Source organism: Emys orbicularis, chromosome 5, assembly GCF_028017835.1.
Source record: "Emys orbicularis isolate rEmyOrb1 chromosome 5, rEmyOrb1.hap1, whole genome shotgun sequence".
Classification (NCBI taxonomy): domain Eukaryota; kingdom Metazoa; phylum Chordata; order Testudines; family Emydidae; genus Emys; species Emys orbicularis.
Genome location: NC_088687.1, coordinates 110465414 through 110488807, shown reverse-complemented (window position 1 = coordinate 110488807; position 23394 = coordinate 110465414). Strand labels below are relative to the sequence as shown.

General features: G+C 38.7%; 1 protein-coding gene across 1 annotated transcript in view; it reads right to left on the bottom strand.

Moving 5' to 3' along the window:
• SEPSECS (Sep (O-phosphoserine) tRNA:Sec (selenocysteine) tRNA synthase) overlaps positions 1 to 23394 on the bottom strand; it is a 50497-nt gene that overhangs the window by 9876 nt on the left and 17227 nt on the right. Inside the window, exons 5-8 of the mRNA XM_065405379.1 lie at positions 21564 to 21717; positions 17267 to 17369; positions 12746 to 12875; positions 12554 to 12645 (exon numbers count right to left, since the gene is read on the bottom strand). Coding sequence (XP_065261451.1) covers positions 12554 to 12645; positions 12746 to 12875; positions 17267 to 17369; positions 21564 to 21717 — 479 coding nt within the window. The remainder of the gene's footprint in view (positions 1 to 12553; positions 12646 to 12745; positions 12876 to 17266; positions 17370 to 21563; positions 21718 to 23394) is intronic.

Here is a 23394-nt window from a genome sequence, read left to right as displayed (position 1 = left end):
GGATGTTCAGAGAACTATCCACAGTGACTCCAAGATCTCTTTCTTGAGTGGTAACAGCTAATTTAGACCCCATCATTTTATATGTATAGTTGGAATTGTGTTTTCCAATGTGCATTACTTTGCATTTATCAACATTGAATTTCATCTGCCATTTTGTTGCCCAGTCACCCAGTTTTGAGAGATCCTTTTGTAGCTCCTCACAGTCTGCTTCGACTTAACTATCTTGAGTAGTTTTGTATCATCTGCAAATTTTGCCACATCACTATTTACCTCTTTTTCCAGATCATTTATGAATATGTTAAATAGGACTGGGCCCAATACAGACCCCTGGGGGATACCACTATTTACCTCTCTCCATTCTGAAAACTGAACATCTATTCCTACCCTTTGTTTCTTATCTTTTAACCAGTTACTAATCCATGAGAGGACCTTCCCTCTTATCCCATGACTGCTTACTTTGCTTAAGAGCCTTTGGCAAGGGACCTTGTCAAAGGCTTTCTGAAAATCTAAATACACTATATCCACTGGATCCCCCTTGTCCACATGCTTGTTGACCCCCCGTCAAAGAATTCTAGTAGATTGGTGAGGCATGATTTCCCTTTACAAAAAACATGTTGATTATTCCCCAACAAATTATGTTCATCTATGTATCTGACAATTTTGTTCTTTACTATAGATTTAACCAGTTTGTCCGGTACGGAAGTCAGGCTTACCGGCCGGGGTCTCCTCTGGAGCCCTTTTTAAAAATTGGTGTCACATTAGCTGTCTTCCAGTCATTTGGTACAGAAGGTCATTGGAATGATAGGTTACAGATGACAGTTAGTATTCCTGCAATTTCACATTTGAGGTCCTTCAGAACTCTTGGGTGAATACCATCTGGTCCTGGTGACTTATTACTGGTTAGTTTATCAGTTTGTTCCAAAACCTCCTCTTAATAACACCTCAATCTGGGACAGTTCCTCAGATTTGTCACCTAAAAAGAATGGCTCAGGTTTGGGAATCTCCCTCACATCCTCAACCGTGAAGACCGATGCAAAGAATTCATTTAGTTTCTCTGCAGTGGCCTTATTATCCTCGAGTGCTCCTTTAACACCTCGATCATCCAGTGGCCCCACTGGTTGTTTAGCAGGCTTCCTGCTTCTGATGTACTTAAAATTTTTTTTGCTATTACTTGAGTCTTTGGCTAGCTGTTCTTCAAATTCTTTTTTGGCCTTCCTAATTATATTTTTACACTTCATTTGCCAGAGTTTATGCTCCTTTCCAGGGTGGATAAAAATCAATGATTTAAAAAAAAATTGGATTTTTTAATTTAAATCGGACTTTTTTGATCAAATGTTTTTTGAGGAAAAAAACCTATCTAAAGATAGTTTTGATTAAGATACATTATAGCTCAAAGATATCTCATCATGGAATAGGGATTATAAATTCTAATTCTATAGTATGAGACAATATATTAATGTAATGTTTAAGAAAAGTTTTCTAAATGAGTTCCAATAGTCCATGGATTAGGGACCCAGTTTTATGGGGTTCCACAGATTATTTAGGTTAATCTTTCTATCTATCTACCCAATGGGACTCGGTATCGTCTAGACGATACCATCAGAGATGCTTAGTTTTGCAGTTCTCAAACTGTGGATTTGTGTCTCCAGAGATAACATGCTTAACAGCAAAAATGTTTTTAAATAAATAAATAATATATAGAAGTGAGAAATAACAGACCTCAGCTCTATTGTCTCTCTGCAAATTTGTGTACACAGAGTCAATCCCTTACCTCTCTCTAAAAGTGCAAAGTTTCAAAAAATTCAGTGAATAGAAGATTGTTGGGGGTGGAATAGTACAGTATAGTAAAGGAGAAGTCTGGAGATAAAAGTGAGAAGTGAGGGGCATATGCTTTTTTGTTAAAATATTATCTGTTTGCTGTTGGAGGGAAAAAAATCCAGAATACTTAATGTTGTCGTTTTAGTTAAATAAAACAATTTAAACGTCTGTCTGGTGATGTTCTCCTCCTAATACAGCATGGCAAGAAAATCCTCCAAATATTAATGATTAACCTGTTGAACTGGAGATAGTTCACCTCCTAATGACTTCATAAGTATCTGCTTCAATTATCTTTGGTAAATGAAATAACCGAACAATGATTCATTTTCTGATATAGCTGTAAAACTAATCTGAAAAGTTTTCAAAATAAATCACTGTTTAAAAATGTATAGTGTGTACCTTATAAAAATGAAACCTACATCTATCTCTGAGTTGCGAAGAATATGTATTAAGGTTATAACAACCAACAAAAATGCACTTTTATGTAGAAAACCATGATTAAATCGAGTCTTCCTGATTGATTTAAATCAAATCCACTCTGCTCCTTTCTATTTTCCTCATTAGGATTTAACTTCCACTTTTTAAAGGTCGCCTTTTTGCCTCTCACTGCTTCTTTTACTTTGTTGTTTAGTCACAGTGGCTTTTTTTTGTTCTCTATGTTTTTTAATGTGGGGTATATATTTAAATTGAGCCTCTATTATGGTGTCTTTAAAAAGTTTCCATGTAGTTTACAGGGATTTTACTTTTGGTGCTGTACCTTTTAACTTCTGTTTAACTAACCTCCTCATTTTTGTGTAGTTTCCCTTTCTGAAATTAAATGCTACAGTGTTGGGACGCTGTGGAGTTTTCCCCGCCCCAGGGATGTTAAATTTAATTATATTATGGTCACTATTACCAAGTAGTGCAGCTATATTCACCTCTTGGACCTGATCCTATGCTCCATTTAGGAATAAATCAAAAATTGCCTCTCCTCTTGTGGGTTCCAGGACTATCTGCTCCAAGAAGCAGTCATTTAAGGTGTCAAGAAACTTTATCTCTGCATCCCTTCCTGAGGTGATATGTGCCCAATCAATATGGGGATAGTTGAAATCCCCCATTATTATTGAGTTTTTTATTTTAATAGCCCCTCTAATCTCCCTGACAGTCACTATCAACATCAGTTCAGGTGGTCTGTAATATATCCCTACTGCTATATTCTTCTTATTCAAGCATGGAATTACTATCCATAGAGATTCTATGGTACAGTCTGGTTCATTTAAGATTTTTACTTAATTTGATTCTACGCTTTCTTTCACATATAGTACCACTCCCCCACCAGCACAATCCGTTCTGTCCTTCCGATATATTTTGTACCCTGGTATTACTGTGTCCCATTGATTATCCTCATTCCACCAAGTTTCTGTGATTCCTATTATATCTATATCCTCATTTAATATGAGGCACTCTAGTTCACCCATCTTATTATTTAGATTTCTAGAATTGGTATATAAGCACTTTAAAAACTCATCACTTTTTAGCTGCCTGCCATTACATGATGTAATTGAATGGGACTTTTTTTCATTTGACAGATCCTCCTCTAAGGGATGTCTGAATTATGTGCTCCTCTGCACCCGTCGTCTTTCCCCCAGTCCTTAGTTTAAAAACTGCTCTATGACTTTTTTAATTTTAAGTGCCAGCAATCTGGTTCCATTTTGGTTTAGGTGAAGCCCATCCTTCTTGTATAGGCTCCTGCTTTCCCCAAAATTTCCCCAGTTCCTAATAAAGCTAAACACCACCTCCCTACACCATCATCTCATCCAAGCATTGAGACCCTGCAGTTCTGCCTGCCTAACTGGCCCTGCATATGGAACTGGAAGCATTTCAGAGAATGCTACCATGGAGATCCTGGACTTCAATCTCTTACCTAGCAGCCTAAATTTGGCCTCCAGGACCTCTCTCCTTTCCTTCCCTATGTCACTGGTACCTACATGTACCATGACCACCGACTCCTCCCCAGCACTACACATGAGCCTATCTAGATGTCTCGAGAGATCCGCAACCTTCTCACCAGGCCGGCAAGTCACCATGCAGTTCTCCCAGTCATCGCAAACCCAGCTATCGATGTTCTAATGATCGAATCGCCCATTACTAATACCTGTCTCTTCCTAATAATTGGAGTTCCCTCCCCCGAGAGGTATCCTCAGTGCGAGAGGATACCACATCATCATCTGGAAGGAGGGTCCCAACTATGGGATTATTTCCCTCTGACAGATCTTCAATTTGGGGGGGGGGGGTGTGGAGCTATCATGGCTTTAAGCCATTTTTGCACCCTCTTGATCCTGGGCTACTCTGGGAGATGGAGACATCCCTGACATAACACAGAAAGCCCTTTGGGCCTGACTAAGGCTTGGTCTACACTGAAAAATTAGACAGACCTAGCTATACCACTCCAAACAGTGAAAAAAATTTCACGCTGTGCGACCCAATTATTGTATATAGACATTGTATGTAGATGCAGCTTGGTCGATGGATTAACTACATCAATGGAAAAATCCTTTCCGTTGATGTAGGAAGCATCTACATTACGATAGCACAGCTGCAGCACTAGACACACCCTCAGTTATGGCAGCCTCCCAGGGCTGCCCTGTGAGCTGCAGCACTGCCCAGAATCTCCATAGTTATACACATGCTTCCCCCAATACACCTTTCTTGACCAGAGCTCCATCCCACTCCTATTTCAGGACTTGCAAAGTGCTCCTCAGAGGACAGCCTTACAGTTATCTTCTCCAGTGCCTCCCTGGCCAGATATAGAGATTTTAGAGCCCTGTTATGCTATTCTGTCCCTTTTACCTGGCATAATGAGGCTGGGATAGTATGAGAATCTCACCCTAAGGAATTAAGCTAAGGTATGTGGGTCTGTTTTTGTGTGTGTGTGACATTTGAACTATCTTAGGTTCAGAATTAATACTTAGCACCTGGCATCTTCAAAGAAGTTTACAAACCCATTCATCTCAAAACCCCAATATCATCCCTATTTTTCACATAAAAGAGCTAGAACAGAGAGGTTATTGTACCTGATTTTCAGCGTGGCTGAGCATCCACAGCTCCAATTTAAGTAAATGGGAAATGCAGGAGCTCAGCACCTTTGAAATCAGTCTCTAGGGAGATGTTTAAATGTGACGTTATGAGTGTAATATAATATTTCATTGGAAGGGGACAGGGCCAGAAAGAGTTAATTAACTCACAGACTGACCTGACTCATAGGTGAACCTTAGGGACTGGTTAGGAAGATATGTAAATGAATAGAGCTTTGAAATGCAAGTCTGCATTGTTAGAGATCTCAAGGGTAGATGTTTGCTCAGGTCTTGTGATGTAAGCAAACAAGTCCTGTCTATTGCTATAACTTTAATTCAAAGATTAAAAAAAAAGGAATATTAACATTTGTGATGATACTTGAGTAAAATAGTATTATTGTCTATATGTCTCTTTGAAGGTTGTGGAAACCTGTATCTGAACTGTTTAATGGACAAATTACCCTGTGCTAATTGCCAGGATGTTTGGAAGGAGAGTTAAGCCTATTGTTTTCTCAGGCCAAAAGGCTGCTGGAAATGTATAAGAACCCTGGGACACGATCCTACTTCATCTCAGATCTGCTTTGGGTTTCAAGAGGAGGAAACCTTAAGCCACAAGGACTGAGATCCCCAGTCATTGACTGGAGCCACCCTGAATATGGACATTGGACTATAACCTATGGACTATTTCTAAAAGGACTTTTGGCAACTACAAGCTCACCTCTGCTATGCATCTGAACCTCAAGAATTGAATTCAAGTCTGTATGTATATTGACCTTTTAACCAACACTCTCTCTCTTTTCTTTGTTAATAAATTTTAGTTTAGTTAATAAAAATTAACTATAGCATGTATTTTGGGTAATATCTAAGTTATAATTGAACCTGGGTATGTGGCTAATCCTTTGGGATTGGAAGAACCTTTTCTTTTATATGATGAAATAAGATTTTCATCATCATCATCATATCTGACAGGTGTGTCTGGACGGAGGCCTGAGGCTGGGCACTTTAAGGGAACTGCGTTGTTTGGACTTCTGAGTAACCACTGAGGTACTATAGAAGCTGTTTTGTGCTGGCTTGGTAAATCTAAGTATTGGAATAACCACCAGCTTCTGGGGTTTGTCTGCCCCGTTTTGTTTGCAGTTCACCCTAATTGAGTGACCTCAGCTGGCTCCCACGGGCAGCACTGTCACACTAAATTAAAATGATGCTGTGCCACAGCAGCGCTTCAGTGTAGATATTACCTATATAGTACATGACGTAGGTAAACCACCTCCCCGGAGGTGGTAGTTAGGTTTCATTGGGCTAGCACTGTCTACACTGGGGATAGGCTGGAATAGGTATGCCTCTCAGGGGTGTGGATTTTTCACACCCCTAAGGGATGTAGCTCTACCAATGTAAATTCTTAGTGTAGACCAGGCTTAGATGACTTCCAGCCCATACTAAATCCACTAACACACATTATGGTTCCAGAGAGAGCCCCTTCAATATACTTGTTTCAAGACACCTTTGGACAACATTACAGAACTGAAATGATTAAAATAATTATATAGTCTGTATTTGATTACAAATACAAGATTAGACATTCCTTAGTCTTAAGAATTCACGAGAAAAACACAAAGGGATTTGAAAAGAGTGATTAAAAATGAAAACCCCTCTGCAACCACTGAGAACTACAGCTTGCTAAAACTCAGAGTCCAACTTCTGAAATGACAGAGCTTAAGCTGAAATCTCATTTGCTCCGAACACTGGTATATAATTGTCAGTTTTAAAAATGGAAACTGGATTACAAATGGAGGGTTAAATGCTCAAAAATGGTTGCGTAAAAAAAGCAAGAAAACAAACCAAAAAACCCCAACCCTCTGTTACACAGGTAAGAAGATGACACATTGTTGAATGTGATCCTCATGTTCTATACTTAATTGTTTTTGTTTTCAACAATGTAAATCCCACCATGCACACCATTCGGTGTCTGCATGACTTTTACATCCATGCATCTCTAATGCAGACTCTGGACACGTATACTGCTTTTGACTGCTTACTCATGCCAGGTGCTTGCATAACTGCAAAACATTATTTAAGATTTTAAGTTGATGCATTAAATATCAGCTAAGTGAGATAAAGTCATTGTAATTGTGGATCAATGCAGGTTCTACAAAGCATCTGAAAGTTCCATATAAACAGAAAATCCTGCAGTACCTCAAAAAAAAAAAAATCTCACAAACTATAACATGGGAATCTAACTCTTCACAAAATCTGAGACAGCAGCAAATGTCTCTCCTCTGAATAAGTGAAAGAATATTGGAGTACTAGCATTTTGAAAACTTAACAGTCCTAATATGCATTACAAGTATTTTCTCTCACTATTCCTAAGTTCAGTTGTAAGTAGAGCAGCAATATAACTATTTTGAACTGTAGAGACAATAGATAGTACATTCATATTTATCAATATAATCTACATTTTCTTGATAACACATACGTAAAACAGCTACAAATCAAAATGTTCTTCTCCATCGTACCTTTCTCTTTCATGTAGTTTTAAATACTTCATACTCATGTGTCATTATGGGATATGAGTGACTCTTTAAATAACTAAAGTTAGAAACACCTAGTCACCAAAACAAAATCTGCATTGCATTTCAAAAGCTGGAAATAACATACGCCGGCTGTGTGTCAGTGGTAGCAAATATGTCCTGACCACTAGGTTATTGAGAAAACTAAGGACAATCCTAAATAGTTGACCACAATACTCTGTAGTTGCCTTCCTGATATTACCAACATACCAAATGGTTAGATAGATCAGTAAGATGTTCTCCACAGTGTAGGTAACAGATGTTAAATCTGATACTGGAACTTAGGCTCCCTGCTTGTCATGTTTATTCTGTGCTAATTAACATTTGCTCCTCAGCATGAGTAATATTTAGCAATGGGTGTCAGGAATCAAATTACCACTACATTTGGTACATATTGTCTGGTTCAGCCAAAGAAATAAGCATATAAAATATAGGTTTCATGTTAAAACCTGAAATATAGAATTTGATGCACAACAAGCATATTATTTAAGAGCACCAAAAGATCACCTTTTAGAAACCTAACTTTTACATAATACTAGAATTCAAAATGAGAGAAAACATTGGTGTACTTGTCATGTTTGACTATGTGTTTATTACTGTTTTTTGCATACCAGTAGTACCTAGAGTCCCCAACTAAGATCGGGAACCCATTGTGCTAGGCAGTCTGTAAACACATAGCAAGAGACAGTCCCTGGGCCAATTAATATAAAATGCATGAGGCAATACTGCCACTAGGTGTTAAGTGTGATGATGGAGGTGACAGGGCTAGAAGAGGGAAGAAAGAAAAAAACTGCTTTCATTCCCCTCTGGAGACAGCAAAACAGTGGTGAAGGTGTTTGTGATCAGTTCTTCCTTCCCAGACATACCCACTGCATTTGTCCCTTAAAGACACATCAATCCCTCATGTAGGCTCACCTGCTGCCAGCCCCAGCCACTTGCACTCTAAATACGTGCACTCTTGGGGTACGTTTATACTGCAATTAGACAACCGCAGCTGTCCTGTGCCAGCTGACTCGGGCTAAGGGGCTGTTTAATTGTGCTGTCGATGTTTGGGCTCAGGCTGCAGCCTGAGCTCTGCGACCCTCCCACCTCGCGGAGTCCTAGAGCCCGGGTGCCAGACTGACTGAATGTCTACACAGCAACTAAATAGCTCCTTAGCCCGAGCCCTGCGAGTCAGCTGGATCCCCTCACTGCTCTGCCCTGGTCACACAACCACTCTCTCTACATTGCCCTGAACCTCTGGGCCCGCCTATTCCTTGCACACTCCTCTCTCTGCCACCAGATAACATTTTACACCTTGAGACAGTTCTCCCCAGTGAAGGGCAGAAACGGAGTAGTCTGATTCTTCCTTCCCTCTGTTGCAAGAGATTATCCTTCTTTATTTAAAAATCTGGGCACTTCAGGTTCTTTGAGTTGAGCTCAAAGAACCTGAAGTAACATTTGATGTGAATAAGGATAAGGTAAGAAAAGAAAGAAAAAATACTTGGAGTTTTTTATAGCTTCACTTCTTTTTTGAGTAGGTGTAGGTTGCACCAATATAGAAAGAAGTACTCAGTGTCAAGCCATAAATAGCTCCTGCTGAGAGCATAATAGCTCTGCCTCCACAGAGGACAGACAATACACTATCACTATTAAAGTTATACAGTTCAGGAGCAAGCACATTTAAACAAAAAGGGTTCTTATTCCTACCACTAATCCAATAAAGGCAATATTTACACCATACATAAAGTATGTTTATAGCATATAGCCACATTTTGAATAAAAAGACCTGCCTATTGAATGAAGTTGTAAATATCTGATGTTTTATTCACTTTAGAATCCTAGTTCCAGGAAAATAATGTCATTACTTTTGAAATATACAGCTATTCAATTAAGACATTTTATTTGTTAAAGAATTACCATATTTGTGACATGGACAATTCCTACAGCTCCACATTACATATTCACCACCATTATAAAGCTTACAATCAAAATTAACTTTACGGAAAGGCATAGTTAATTTGTTTATGATTATTTAAGTGAATGGGCGAAAGAAAAAGGAAACTGATTTACTTTTGATGCCAACATACATTGTTTCTGAAAATATACACAGATATCCAAAATACAAAAACATTAGACAATTTATTTCAAAAGTAACTCTTAAAAAAAAAAAAAAAAAAGTCCATACACTACGGGTCTTCAAACATTAGTTGTCTGGGTCGCCTCCCTTCTCCAGTTCCCACCCTTAATCTTATTCACAACTGCAACATTCCTGTGATAATTATAGCAGCTGCATATGTTCGGCTAGGATGGCTCCTCCTTCTCCAGACACTCAAACTACAACAAAGATCTTGGATGCCTGTAGAAACAACAACTGAAAACAAGTTGTAGGATCCAGGACCACGTGGCCGCCAGATCTCCACAAACTACCTGCAAGTGCTCTGCAGAGTGCAGACAACAGTTTGAACACCGTTTTATTTAGAACAGATCCAAAGAATGGAACAGATGCACCACACGACTTAAATAAAAACTACCTATCTATGTTAAGTTTAGATAAGTACCCCAATTTCTGTCTACCCAATTACATACAAAAAACATGTTAAACATATTAAGGGGGCAAAGACAAGCACTCAACATTTAGGAAATGGCAGAATTAAGGATCCCTAAGCAACCTTAGCTAGGCTCCCTTGAGTGAATACATTATGTAAAGTCTTGGCCAACTGCACAGAGGAAGTTTGTGGCAGAGTCAGGAACACAACCCAGCTCATTTTGAACCCCAGATTAGAGCTCTAAAGAGAACATCTTTTCCCTTTTTGCAACCCTCCACATCATTCACTGCCCATCTGGTGCACTGAATGAGACAGGGATCCTACAGAACAAATAGTATATGATCATGTAATTAAAGACTATCATAATGCATGCACACAAAGGGCTAGATCCAGAAAAGGATTTAGATATCTAACTGTGACTTTAGGCTTTAGATTTTAAATCCACAATTTAGATAGTCAAAATTCCGAAACCCCTAACCTGTCATCTAAATTCCTAACAATCAGGTCCCCATAGCACCCAGAATCCCCATTGTACCTAAAAATATGCCTAAATTCTTATGTCTGGCACCCAGCTCATGCCTAAGCCTTGGCGAGATCCTCAAACTAGGCATTTTCCCACAGCAATAACATCTACCACTGGTGCAAAATCCTATGGACCAGCCACTGGAGGGGACATGATGCACACTTCACCAGTGGCTTATGCAACCATTAGCTAGGCAGCAGAAGAAAGTTGAAAATCAGGAATCCTGAGTTTGAATCCTGGTTCTAGAGGGGATTATAGCGTAGCTATGACAGCAGCACAGCCAGATATGTATATTTGAAACATTCATTCTGAAAGGCAAATGTGGCTAAGTGGATAAGATTTTGATCTGCCATGTTAGAGATCTGGATTCTATTCTTAGCTCTGCCAGACGTGACCCTGTGCAACCTCTCAGTTATTCCATCTGTAAAATAGGACAATCATATGTGTCTGCTTTTTAAGGTATGAATATAAAGGTCCTGTTAAATAGTAAAGGCAATGAAGTGCACAGAATTATTAACAGCAATGAGTGGAAGAGCGGAGATTTGAATTAATGGTCTTCTCCTAGTTCCCACCCATAACACCGTCTCTTTGGCCAAAAGGGGGGTTGCCACTGCTAGTGCATCTCCATTGTCCTATTCAGTTGAGGTTTACTGGGAGCTGGAAGCACACTCAGTGCATATGAAATATTCAGAGATTTTAGAAGTAAACTTCTCACAAGCTCTACTGAGCACGTGCAAACAGGGATTTTCAGAGGCTTATGATTCTGCTAGGTGATTTTTTATAGTAACAGCAAAAGCAATCTCTGACTCCAGAGTTACCCCCTACCAAATTTTCAGTTCATGCTTCAAACCCTGAAGGTGCTACAGATCTTAAGAGAAACAGTTGGGGAGGGAGAAGAGGGAAATTAACATTTGCAAAACAACCTATTTTTGCCTAAACTTGTTCTCAGAAATGACTCAACTGTTTTTGCTGAACCAAAACAAAAAAAATTCAACCTGTGGCAGAGAGCAAACAGAGAAAATTTCAGTCTAAATGCTTTAAGTTTGGCAAAGTTATAAGCAACAGAAAACAGGAGCGTGTAATGGAAAGTTTCAGGCAAATCGCTATCCTCCCTCGTTCCCCCATAATGAGGTGGCTCTCAGTTTGTAGGACGTGGCTCATATGAAAAAAATTGATATTAAAATTGTTAAACACAGTTCAGGACCAGCCTATACGGTAACTAGAGTACATAGTGGGAGGAAAGCTAGTTACATCAGCAAGTAAACCCTATGTCTTTATTAATTATTATATTCACAATTTGAACAAATCACAAACTTTCCAGTTTTTTTGTTCATTAATCAAAATATAGCTAACTACTGTATACCACCTTGTTTGTGAATCTAGTGACTAAAGGTGTTCTATGGAATTGTATATGAACAAGAGAGACTGACGTTCAGACTGATTTATTTCACACATGTGACATGCGCAAATAGACAAGAGACACCATGTCGAAGCCCAATACAAAACAAAATAGAAGACACAGATATTTACATAAAATCAAATCCTCACAACTTTCTTTGAGGTCATGTATACTGACAGGCTGCAAAATGCCTGACCCAGCCACAAAGGACGTATTTGCCTAGATTGATAGCGCTTCTGAAATTAGATGGTCCAACCTAAAAATAATCACTCCCATTAACTCTACTACGAACTGTTTTCAAGTTTCAATTAGTATTCTTCCTGTGAGCTGTGTGCTTTTGAAGTCAAATGGTCAGGCCAAATACTGGACCATTTTAAAAAATTGATCCATGTTTCAAGCAATTTTATTTTCAAAGTCAGAAACAGTCTGGAATTTGCACTGCTGTTGCTTTCAAAAGTAAAACTATTTTGAAAGTCACATATATTTTTAAACAATGAGGTATGTGGCTCCTGAAATACAGTAAAAGATTTTAGATTAATTTTCTAGTTTGGGATCCAGTGATAAACAGGCAAACTGCATATACTCATATGTGAATGCTCCTGGGCTGTACTGTGACTGCATTGTATTTACAATGAAAAAGAAATGCTGTTTGCCAGAAAGCTTACCTTTCTCTCTTTTAGTAGCTGTCTGTAGCCACTTTCACCCAGGGACAATAGTGTAATGAGGACATCTAAGGAAGGAGATGCTGACGCTCTTCCTGAAGCAATGATATACAGATTATTTTCATTCTCTCTCTCTCATTGTTCAAGTTCTTTGCAGTTATTTCACAAAGATGAATCAATCTGTAAATTATTTACCTGGGTACATCTTGCTGATATCGTGGATGAAGGAATCATTGAAGCCAGCAATGATAGCACCACCTACTGGAACCATAAAATTTTTGTCCAAGCTCTGGATGAAAGCATCTATTCTACCTACTCGAGCACCCTAAAAACAAAACAAAACAAAACAAAAAAAAGAACACAACCCCCCCCCCATACATATACACATTAGGAACAAGTGTTTGACAGCATCCTGTTGTATTATGTATAAAAGCAATGGACAGCAAGTTACATTAATAAAACTCTCATAGAAAATACATTAGAGCTCAAACAAAATTAAAATGGTTACAGTTTCTTTTCTTAGTAGTGTTTGCTAAGAACATGGTTGCATTGCTACATATCACCACAGGTTCATCTATCTGTAATTCTACTATTAATCCCTATTTTGCAAGGAATTAAAACACTGAACTAAATTGAAGTTTTACACAGTGTGGTATATTTTCAAAGTACTGCATGGATTTTTAACTTATAACTCCCATAAAAGTCAGTAACCCACAACACTTCTAAAGTTTACCAAATTGAGTCTTTTATATATATATATATATATAAATAAATAAATGGCCATAGTGTAGCTATGTTTAATTGGGAAAACAGAGTCTTTTCTCAGTGCAGATATATAATTCCCATTAAAACCAGTGGATGATTGTGGGAGAACACTCAAACACTGTCCTTACCAAGATTTCAGTTAGTTGTATCATATAAGATTGCCTATAATATGAAGATCCAAGTAATTCCACTACTGCAAATGGAGTCAAGTCCCCCCCGCAAGAAAACAAACTGTCATTATAACCAGGGGGGCAAGTATTCTCCAAGAGACAGGATGTAAATACTGCAGCAAGCCTCTGATTTCTGAAGCACTAATGCTGTGAATTCAGAGAAGTTTTATAGTCTGTGTTATGCAGGAGGTCAGACTAGAAAAATCACAATGGTCCTTTCTGGCCTTTTAAAAGCCACGAATTTATGAATTCTGCAGTTAGCTGAGAACAGCATGAAATCATTATAATATATTCAAGCACACAACTTATTATATATTAAATCAAGCTACATGAATGTTACCAGTATCCGTGACAATACCAAAATACAGAAGATGTATTGTCACTTCTGTTTTTTAAACAGCTGTTTGGGTGTTGAGTGGGAGGGAGCCAAGGAGTTGGCATGGCAGTGTTTTGCCCCGCACTGGTACTGCAAGAATTAATTCTACTCTCTGGGCTGAGGAGGCCACGCCCCCACGGCCCTGCTGGGCATGCTCCAGCTGGAGACTAGGTATAAAAGGGAACAGCTCAGTTCATTCAGGGCTGACTGTTGAAGAGAGAGAATGTATGCTGCAAGCTGCAGCCCAGGAACTGCAGAAGTCCCAGATGGCGGAAGCCAGGGATGCTGAGTCCAAAGGATGGCCACGGAGTGGCGGAGCTGTTGGGAGCTGCACTGACCGAGGAGCCCAGAAACCCCAGGACCATGGCATCAGGAACCAGGTAGGAAGTAGCTCAGGGAGACTAGTTGTGGTGCCGAGTGGGGTCAGCGTGTTTCGAGCGGATTCCCTGCTGACTCAGTGGTGGGCATACTTGCCACTGACAGGGCCCTGAGCTGGGACCTGGTGGAGCAGGGAGGGCCCAGGCCCTACTGACTGTGGCTGCCAGGCCACATCGCCTTGATAAGTCAGGTGGCCACACTCACTCTGACCACTGGGCAATACACCCTGGCCGAACTGGGAAGCCATATTCACTCGGCCCATTAGGTCCCACACCCTGACTCTGGCTATTGGGCCACACAACCTTGAGAGAGACAGAGCGGCCATATTGACTTCTACCACTAGACCACACTACCCCAAGACAAGGGGTGATCGTAAGGATGTGACCGTGGGGAAATAATTACCCCACCCCAAGACGGCACAGGGGGCACTTGCCCCGCGACAACAGGGATAAGTGGGTGCCCTGGGAACTTCATGGAATGCCCCTACATCCCAATATCTTGAGGATGATGGTGGTTTGGGACGTTGGAACTTCTTTCCCAGGGCCTATTGTTCTCCAGGACATCCCTTACCATTGACCAATTCTGCTGCTGTTATCATGGAATGCATAGGCTCCTAAATATACCTTAAAATTAATTTCCTCCTAGATTGTATAATTTCTATTGAAGAAGAGAGATTTCTTTTGTTAAACTCTGAAATAATGACTTCAGTTAAATGTTTAAGATTATATCATAAGAAATATCTAGCTACAAGCCAGAAAGAAATGCACAGCCCAATACACTAATGCACATAATTGTGCTTTTCAGTGTTTCTTGACAAGATCATCATTACAAATGATTTTTTCCATTTGAGATGACACAGGAAATTAAGTTTCTTAACATTTTGATCATGGTAAGTTTAGCCTATAATAATATAGTATCTCTGATAAGAAGCCCTCATTAGCTGTAGGATAATACTCAGCAATTACACAGCCCCATCCATGTGAAGATCAAAATGCTTCACAAACAATTACATTTCACAAAAGCACTGTAATGTAGGTACAATAAATATACCAAGTAAACTATAAAACATCAGTAATTGTTTTCCATCCTCACGTCTCAAGTGTGTTTTGCCAAGGGCCTTCAACCACTCAGGAGCATATAGCAGCCATAATCTCACTTCAAATGTTCTTTTTTTTTTTTGTTAAAAAAATAAATGCTTGTGAAGATTAAACAATAAAATTATTTTATTAAAGGGTCACCATCAACCTGAAATCTAGTTCCGTTAAAAAAAAAAAAAGTAGTTTCAGGCATTAGACCCAAAGCAAAATCCCTTATGCCTGTGATTTTTTTGAAAAAATAGGGATTATAAACTATTTTCCTCTATCCTGTTGATGTGTGTGACACCAACACAAAAGGGAAATATTAGAAATGATGATACAAAAAGTGTTGTCAGATATACAAAATTTAACACGCTGAAAGATGTCTTTTCCTCTAATCTCTTTCAGTTATAGCCATATTAGATGTTTTGTAACAGTCAGTAAAACATTTCTCAGAAAGATATAAGTTGACAGTGTCCCTTTAAAACAAGGAATTTCCACACACTTCTAGTAAAAGGAATGTTATCAAAATACCTAAAGACCTCAGAAGTCTGTTCAATCTACACTTCTGAAGGTGCTGTTGACAAAAAAACCACATGTAGATTGCAACTACTGAGATACAAGAGTTTTAACAGCTTTATGGCTGGTGCTGTATATTAGGAAATTTCCATTTAATAAACAATCCTCCCAAAACAGGCATTTTTTAAAAAAGCAGCATTATAACTAAATAGCTTATCCAGTGTCAGTCAATTGTTCCTCTCCCTGGGAACAGGCTGTAGCAATAAGCAAGGATGAGGTGGAAATTGGCAGGATGTTGTGGCACTTCTGTCATATTCCTTCAGCCACCTCAGAAGTGCATCAATAATAAGGTGCCTAATAATTCACATCCTGAAGAGGTCTTAATTCCTATTCAAGTATGGTCCATGATTTTACATATAATCGTTTTAATAAGTTTAGGAAGCAGGTTTAAGAAGACATAAAACATATCCTTCCACTATGAAAAGTATTTTAGTAAAATGAAGCAAAGATAGGGGAAAATGTTATGTTCCAGACAGTAGAGAAAAGGTGAGCATATATTTGTTAATTTCTTCCAAGTCTCCCCCCTCATTTTAAAAAAGGGTTATCTGAACTATTTGGTTCCATCCCCAACTTCCCCACTTTCAGCAGCAGTTTGCTTGCCCAGCTGCCAATTTTAACTCCCTTTCTTTTATAAAAATGACATCTGGAATACTGAACAGCTTCCATCTTAATTTTTACACTAGAAAAAGAAGCAGAAGCAGCTGAAAGGGCCATATACTGCATGGCATTTTGGGAAAAAACAGTTTGGAACTTTTTTTCTTCTTCTTCTCTTAATCCCTTTCTTTTCCTTACTCTTTCCTCTACTACCTTGCCTCTCCTCAGCCTCAAATTCACAAGGTGCATTACCTCTGACAAATTATTTATGTATACTTTATTGATTTAGAATCACCAATACCCTGAAGACTCTTCCATATTTCTGACAATTAAAAAATCCCAAGTGATTTGTGGGAAATTATTTTTCTTCCTGTTCTTTCAATGTTACTTTGTATGTTTCTGGTTTTGTAGTGTGAATAATAATCAGAAGCTGATGAATATTTCTTCAAGCCCCTAACTATGAGAAGTTGTGGGGAGCCCAAATAACCCTTCATTTTAGACTAAAGGGGGTTTTCTTGTAGGAAGGTTGCTGGAAACCAATTCTGCTCAATCTGGCCCACCCGACTTTGTCAGCAGGGGGAAGCAGCTCGAAAAAAGTACTCTCTGTCCTTTGAACCTGCTCAGACAGGCAAAATTGCCTGGGATTAGAATCAAGTCTGCAAAAACATTTGACAGAATGTGCCCATGTTGTGCATTTTGTAGTTCTATATAATTGCATTATCAAAGGTTAACAAATATATCATTTAAAAAAGTCTCATTTGAAATACAAGCCTCATACCTGCTGGATGAGATGCATACATTTTGAAGACTGAACTCCATATGCATTGTTGACAATATGAGGAATGTCATAATTAGAACAAATCACAGCCAGTTCTTCCAGTCTACAAACATAAAAGTGCAAATTAGGAAAACACTTATAACCAAACACAGTGAAGTTATAGTATGAGTCAGGCCATTTAAGGACTAGTTAATGCAAAGGTCAAAATGGGGACAAGTGAGGGAAAAGGAAACTTCTTCACAATTATATTAGGGTACACTGCAGCTGGGAGTATGCCCCCCAGCTGGGTTAACAGATACAAGCTAGTTCTCCTTGAGCTAGTGTACTAAAAATACTGCATGGGCGGTGGCACAGGCTAGCTGCTCGAGTACAGGCTTACCTGACTCCCTCTGTCCTAACTTAGGTGGTTAACCTGTGCTGCAAAGTCCACACTGCTATTTTTAGCATACAAGCTCAAGGAGAATTAGCGTTTCTCTGTCCACCCAGGCTGGAAGGCATGCTCCCAGCTGAAAGTAGACATACCTTAGTATTACTATTGTGACCTGATAGTTAAATGGAAAAGTTTTTTTTGGTAAACTAACATTCTCAGTTACCTATACCCACTCTCTAACCTTTTGGGTTGGGCTCAAATTTTTCATGCTTAACCTTGGTTCCAAACAACTTTTGGGTAAAAAGCACCCCCCAAAAAAAAACTTTCATTGAGATTGCTAAAATGTTTTTTTGAAGCACGTTTCAGCTTACTGTATTTTTTTAAATTTATAGCACTGTGCCTCAAAAAGGATTTGACTGAAGTTTCAAAATTTGTGTGGGAAATGAAATGTCTAAAGAGATTGGAAATAGCACAGGATAGGGAACCTTTCCCTTTTTGGTTCCCAGTTCAATCTAACCAAGCTGGGTAGTGACTAAAGTTGTTACCCCCTCTGATAGCTATTGAGTGCCCTATGTTTAATGGGTTGGTAGTCTCAGTACAAACCCTAGTAATCATATTTCAAAAACCACCAGCACCTCTGAAATCAATTGGTGCTCATCTGCATCCTAAGCAGAGCCAAGGAGTAAACTGGCATGGAAGTAACACTGTCCTATTGAAAATACAAGTAGTTCCTCCACAAGAGAGGAGAGAAATACTGACAGATATATGAGGAGAATCATGCACTCCTGCTGCTCATAGTATACATACTCTGTAGGAAATAGAATTTGGGCTCCCATTACTCCAATCAGGCACTTTTGCCACACCAAATTATTTTGTTTTATATTTTGTCTGTACATAAACCTACATTAATAATGTGTGTTTTGGAACCTGCTGAGTGGTTTTTACAATTTTAAAGCAAATAGCATAGAAAGTCAAATGATGTTGCACATAAATTATTGTATCTTCAGATAATCACAATATAGTAACCAAAGTAAGTTGCATTTGCAGGGTCAGAGGGGGATGCTTAAGGCCCTTAAAATAGGCAAGCATGTTCTTAAAGCCATTGACTTTCCCAAATACGGACCCCAAGAGAGGACAGCCATACTAGTCTGAATATGTTTGATCCCAGCTGAGTTTAAAGGCACATGAACTTTGTCCTAGTTAGTACCATATCTGGATGGTTGGTATTTCTGTGTTTGGGTCTTCTCTACCATCTTCATTTTATTTTACTACCTGCCAATAAATCTTTCCTCTACACTAAGTTGAATCTTCTACTCTTCTTTTTTCAAGGAACTATCATTTCAAGATTTGTGCCAATATCTTTGCTTTCATATCTCAGATAAACTGTTACTAACAAAAGAGGTTTTCCTTAGGCTTAATAGGTAGCCCAATTATTGCTGACTGCAAAGATCCATGGATCAGCACCTTGGTGCAATTGATTTCTCACAATCCAGATAAACTTTCATTTACCACACAGGTTCAGTTCTGCATGAGCTCCATGTGGGTGGACCTCTGGACCCCACTAAAATCTGTAAAGCTCTGCATAGATGCAGGGGTTCACCCTGCAGGGCTCACTAAACGTTCTAGGCCTCTTGGTATTTTATAAGATCTACACTTTAAGTACATTGGAAAAGGGTTCCAATTATTTTGGCATCTCTCTAAAAATCCCTTGATTTCCCCCCAACTTGTATTCCCTATATTTATTTTTGAAAATATTCTCTTTGAAAAGTTATGTGCAAACAGTGCAAAAAGCCAGGGGCCCTAGCAGCTTTCAATCCACCGGCTTCTGGCAGGAGGCAATGGTGGAGCATGCCTCAACAGAAGGCAGAAATATGGGGGCGGAGTGGCATGTGGCCCTGCGAGCCCCCTCCACACATGACCTCTAGGAGGCACAAATATACTTGCCCTGGGCACTAAAATCCCTCGTTACAGCTCTGCTCTTTCCAATAAAGAGAGAGAATACTTAAAAAGGGGTACACAATGAATGTAGGATTAAAATAAAATGACCTTTTAAAAAATAAAAATGTTAAATCCCATGTAGCATGACATTTGTTTAAAAATGTACACTTCAGCATACTTCTAGACAGTATTAAAACAAAAATGTCAGATATTTAAAAACAAACATATAAAAAGGTATCCTCCAGGAATGTTGTATGGGATTTACCTTCCTTTTATGAATATGCATCTTGTGGTCTTTGAGGGTTGGCAGTATCCTTTTAATAAAAAGCTCATAACCCTCTATCTGTAGTATGCTCTAATACAGCCCCCCATCTTATATTTTATTTCAGAGTCACAAGGGACAGAACACTACCATGTCAAAAAAGGAGAGAAGGAGGCAGAGGAGTGAAAGAAATTTACATTAGTTCAAAAACAGACTAGTTGATTTGGTAGTTTTGATTCAAGCTAGCCAATAAATTTTCCAACTCATCTTCAGGTAATCTTCATAGTATTCTGACTGAATTATTCATCCCACTATCCTTCCTCATGTATAAGTGTATTTTTAAAATCAATAAAATGTAGGACAGTTTTGACTAACGTCGGATAACAGAGTGAAAGATATTTTCACTAGCCATTTTTCAACTGTAAGATGATAGTGTTTCATTTCTAAATTCAGATATTCAGCTATGAATTTCTAGGTATCAAAGCAATTAATGAAAGAAAATAGATACACACGATGCAGTAAAGAAAATTATGATAGCGGTAAGATTATTTTGTTTTGGAATTATACCAAATTTAAGCAATTCTTATGCTGAAGTTAAGGTACTATAGGTTTTCAAAAACCTCAACCATATTATTAAAACCTATACTTTAAACAAATTGTACTGTGAACACAAATGAGCCCATAAATATACAATTGTACACTGGCAAAACCCAGTATTTGGGTTTATTGTTATCTATTTACATATGCAGACACTAGTTACATTCACAAAAGCAGGTTTTCCAAACAACTACCACTAGTCTCATTTTGAAAATTTGTCCCAACATACTGAGTGCATTTAGCCATCAGAATCCAATTTCTAGTTTCTAGAACAAGAATTTTCAAAGATTTCATAGTGTGGACCACATCTTAATATAGTGCCTCAAAGACTGAAATCTCCCATTCTTGATTGTACAGTTCATCTCCCTTGTCAGCAGTGACTGAATAACATCCCTGTGGCAATTACAGCAATAGCTTGCATGGAAATGTAATATTAGGAAAGAATGTAATGTATGTTAAGCTTATTTTAATGTGATTTAACAGCTGGAAACAGAGAGCCAGCATCACGTGAACAGCCAGTAAGTGCTCAAACCAAGGTAAGCTAAACCAGAGAAAAATCACTTTTTTATATCAGTGCAGTACATCTACATTTCAGGTTTGCACTGCTGCAGCTATACTAGTGGACGGACACCCCACCTTGGGCTATCAAAAGTGTCAAATGAGAAAAATTCATCTGTGATCAGTGAACTAAAGGAGACAGCAGCACAGGCAACTGTAACTAAGAAAATGTGATTCTGACTTAGCAGGGCAGCTTCTGTTGTATGATTGCACAGAAGACCATTGTTACCCACTTCTGTGGAATCACAGGAAAAACCGCTGGCTACAATCATTTATATCACCAAAAGCAATGAGAGATTATTATCTTCAGCCAGGTATGACAAGGAAAATCTGCCCTATTTCTTGTCCTTCCTTTTCTGCTTCTTCTGGTATGTTTTTTTGGAGAAGTCGCATTGTTTCCATCCTCCTGCTCCCTGAATTCCAGGAGGAAATGAAGTAAACTTTCACTGTGGTATCTATTTCGCTTCATTAACTATTGGTAGTAATTAAGCAATTTTAGGAAGATGAGCATAAATGTGAAGGTTATTAAAACCTTGGTAATAACTACCAAGCATTACGTGAGGATTATTTACCTGTCAGGTACCCTTGGAGCAAAGCAAGATGTAGTAGAATGAACACAGAGAACATTTTCAGCTCCAAGATCCTGGATTTTAGCCTCTACCGCCTTTACGTCTGTGCGCAGCTCATCACCTTCCAATACATTCTCTATCACCACTGGCTCAAAACCTAACCCAGCCAATAAAAATAAGAGTGTATTAAGCAGTAACTTTATACGTCTATATCTTCAGGCTAGATGCACGCTTGTGGGCTATGATTTAATTTCAGATTTTTTTTTTTATTTCTACTCATTTATTCTGGTAACAGACTACTTCAGAGGCTCAATCATTAAGAACACTGGTACATAAATGACAACTTCACTGGTGTCCACTGGAGAACTTGGGCTTTAGGTAAAAGCTAGTGCCCTTTGCAAGCTGAACCACATAGCAGCAACAGGTTCAAGGAAATCTCCCTTACTTAAGCAGATTAACCCCTTCACTTCCAATTTATTTTTTAAATATTCAGGATGAGGGAGGCAGGGGAAATCAGTCAAAAGGACTTCCTTTCAAGATTCCAAACCTTCAGGTTTATTAAAACAGTACTGCTGGGGAAAAAAATGCTAAAAATACTAATCAAACTGCTTCTAAAAATAAAACCAGTTAGTAGCAAACACTATAGTTAATGTTGCAACTCAACTTTCATCAATATCCTGTTTTTATTCATTCACAACTCTCCAAAATACTCATCAGAGCTTGGAAATGTCCACATTTGGTCTTATTCTGGAAGTGAAATTTTTGTTTTTGGAAAATCTGAGCGAAGTTTGCTAATCCATTTTTGAGTTAAGCAAACACTGAAGAAAAGAATCACACAAAAAAAAGACTTGTTTTGGCACAGACTCAATAAAACAGTTGAACTGCACAGCTGCAAACTTTATATGTGGCTATTCTTCACTGAAGATCATACCCCAAGGTATAGTGCATTTAAAAAAAATATTTTAAACATCATACATGGTTAAACTACTTTTATGCACATATATTCATTTTTCAGTTACATAAGAACAGCTGTACTGGGTCAGACCAAAGGTCCATCTAGCCCAGTATCCTGTCTACTGACAGTGGACAATGCCAGGTGCCCCAGAGGGAGTGGACCTAACAGGCAATGATCAAGTGATCTCTCTCCTGCCATCCATCTCCATCCTCTGACAAACAGAGGCTAGGGACACCATTCCTTACCCATCCTGGCTAATAGCCATTAATGGACTTAACCTCCATGAATTTATCTAGTTCTCTTTTAAACGCTGTTATAGTCCTAGCCTTCACAACCTCCTCAGGTAAGGAGTTCCACAAGTTGACTGTGCGCTGCGTGAAGGAGAACTTCCTTGTATTTGTTTTAAACCTGCTGCCTATTAATTTCATTTGGTGACCCCTAGTTCTTGTATTATGGGAATAAGTAAATAACTTTTCCTTATCCACTTTCTCCACATCACTCATGATTTTATATACCTCTATCATATTCCCCCTTAGTCTCCTCTTTTCCAAGCTGAAGAGTCCTAGCCTCTTTAATCTCTCCTCATATGGGACCCATTCCAAACCCCTAATAATTTTAGTTGCCCTTTTCTGAACCTTTTCTAGTGCCAGCATATCTTTTTTGAGATGAGGAGACCACATCTGTATGCAGTATTCGAGATGTGGGCGTACCATCGATTTATATAAGGGCAATAATATATTCTCAGTCTTATTCTCTATCCCCTTTTTAATGATCCCTAACATCCTGTTTGCTTTTTTGACCGCCTCTGCACACTGCGTGGACATCTTCAGAGAACTATCCACGATGACTCCAAGATCTTTTTCCTGACTTCTTGTAGCT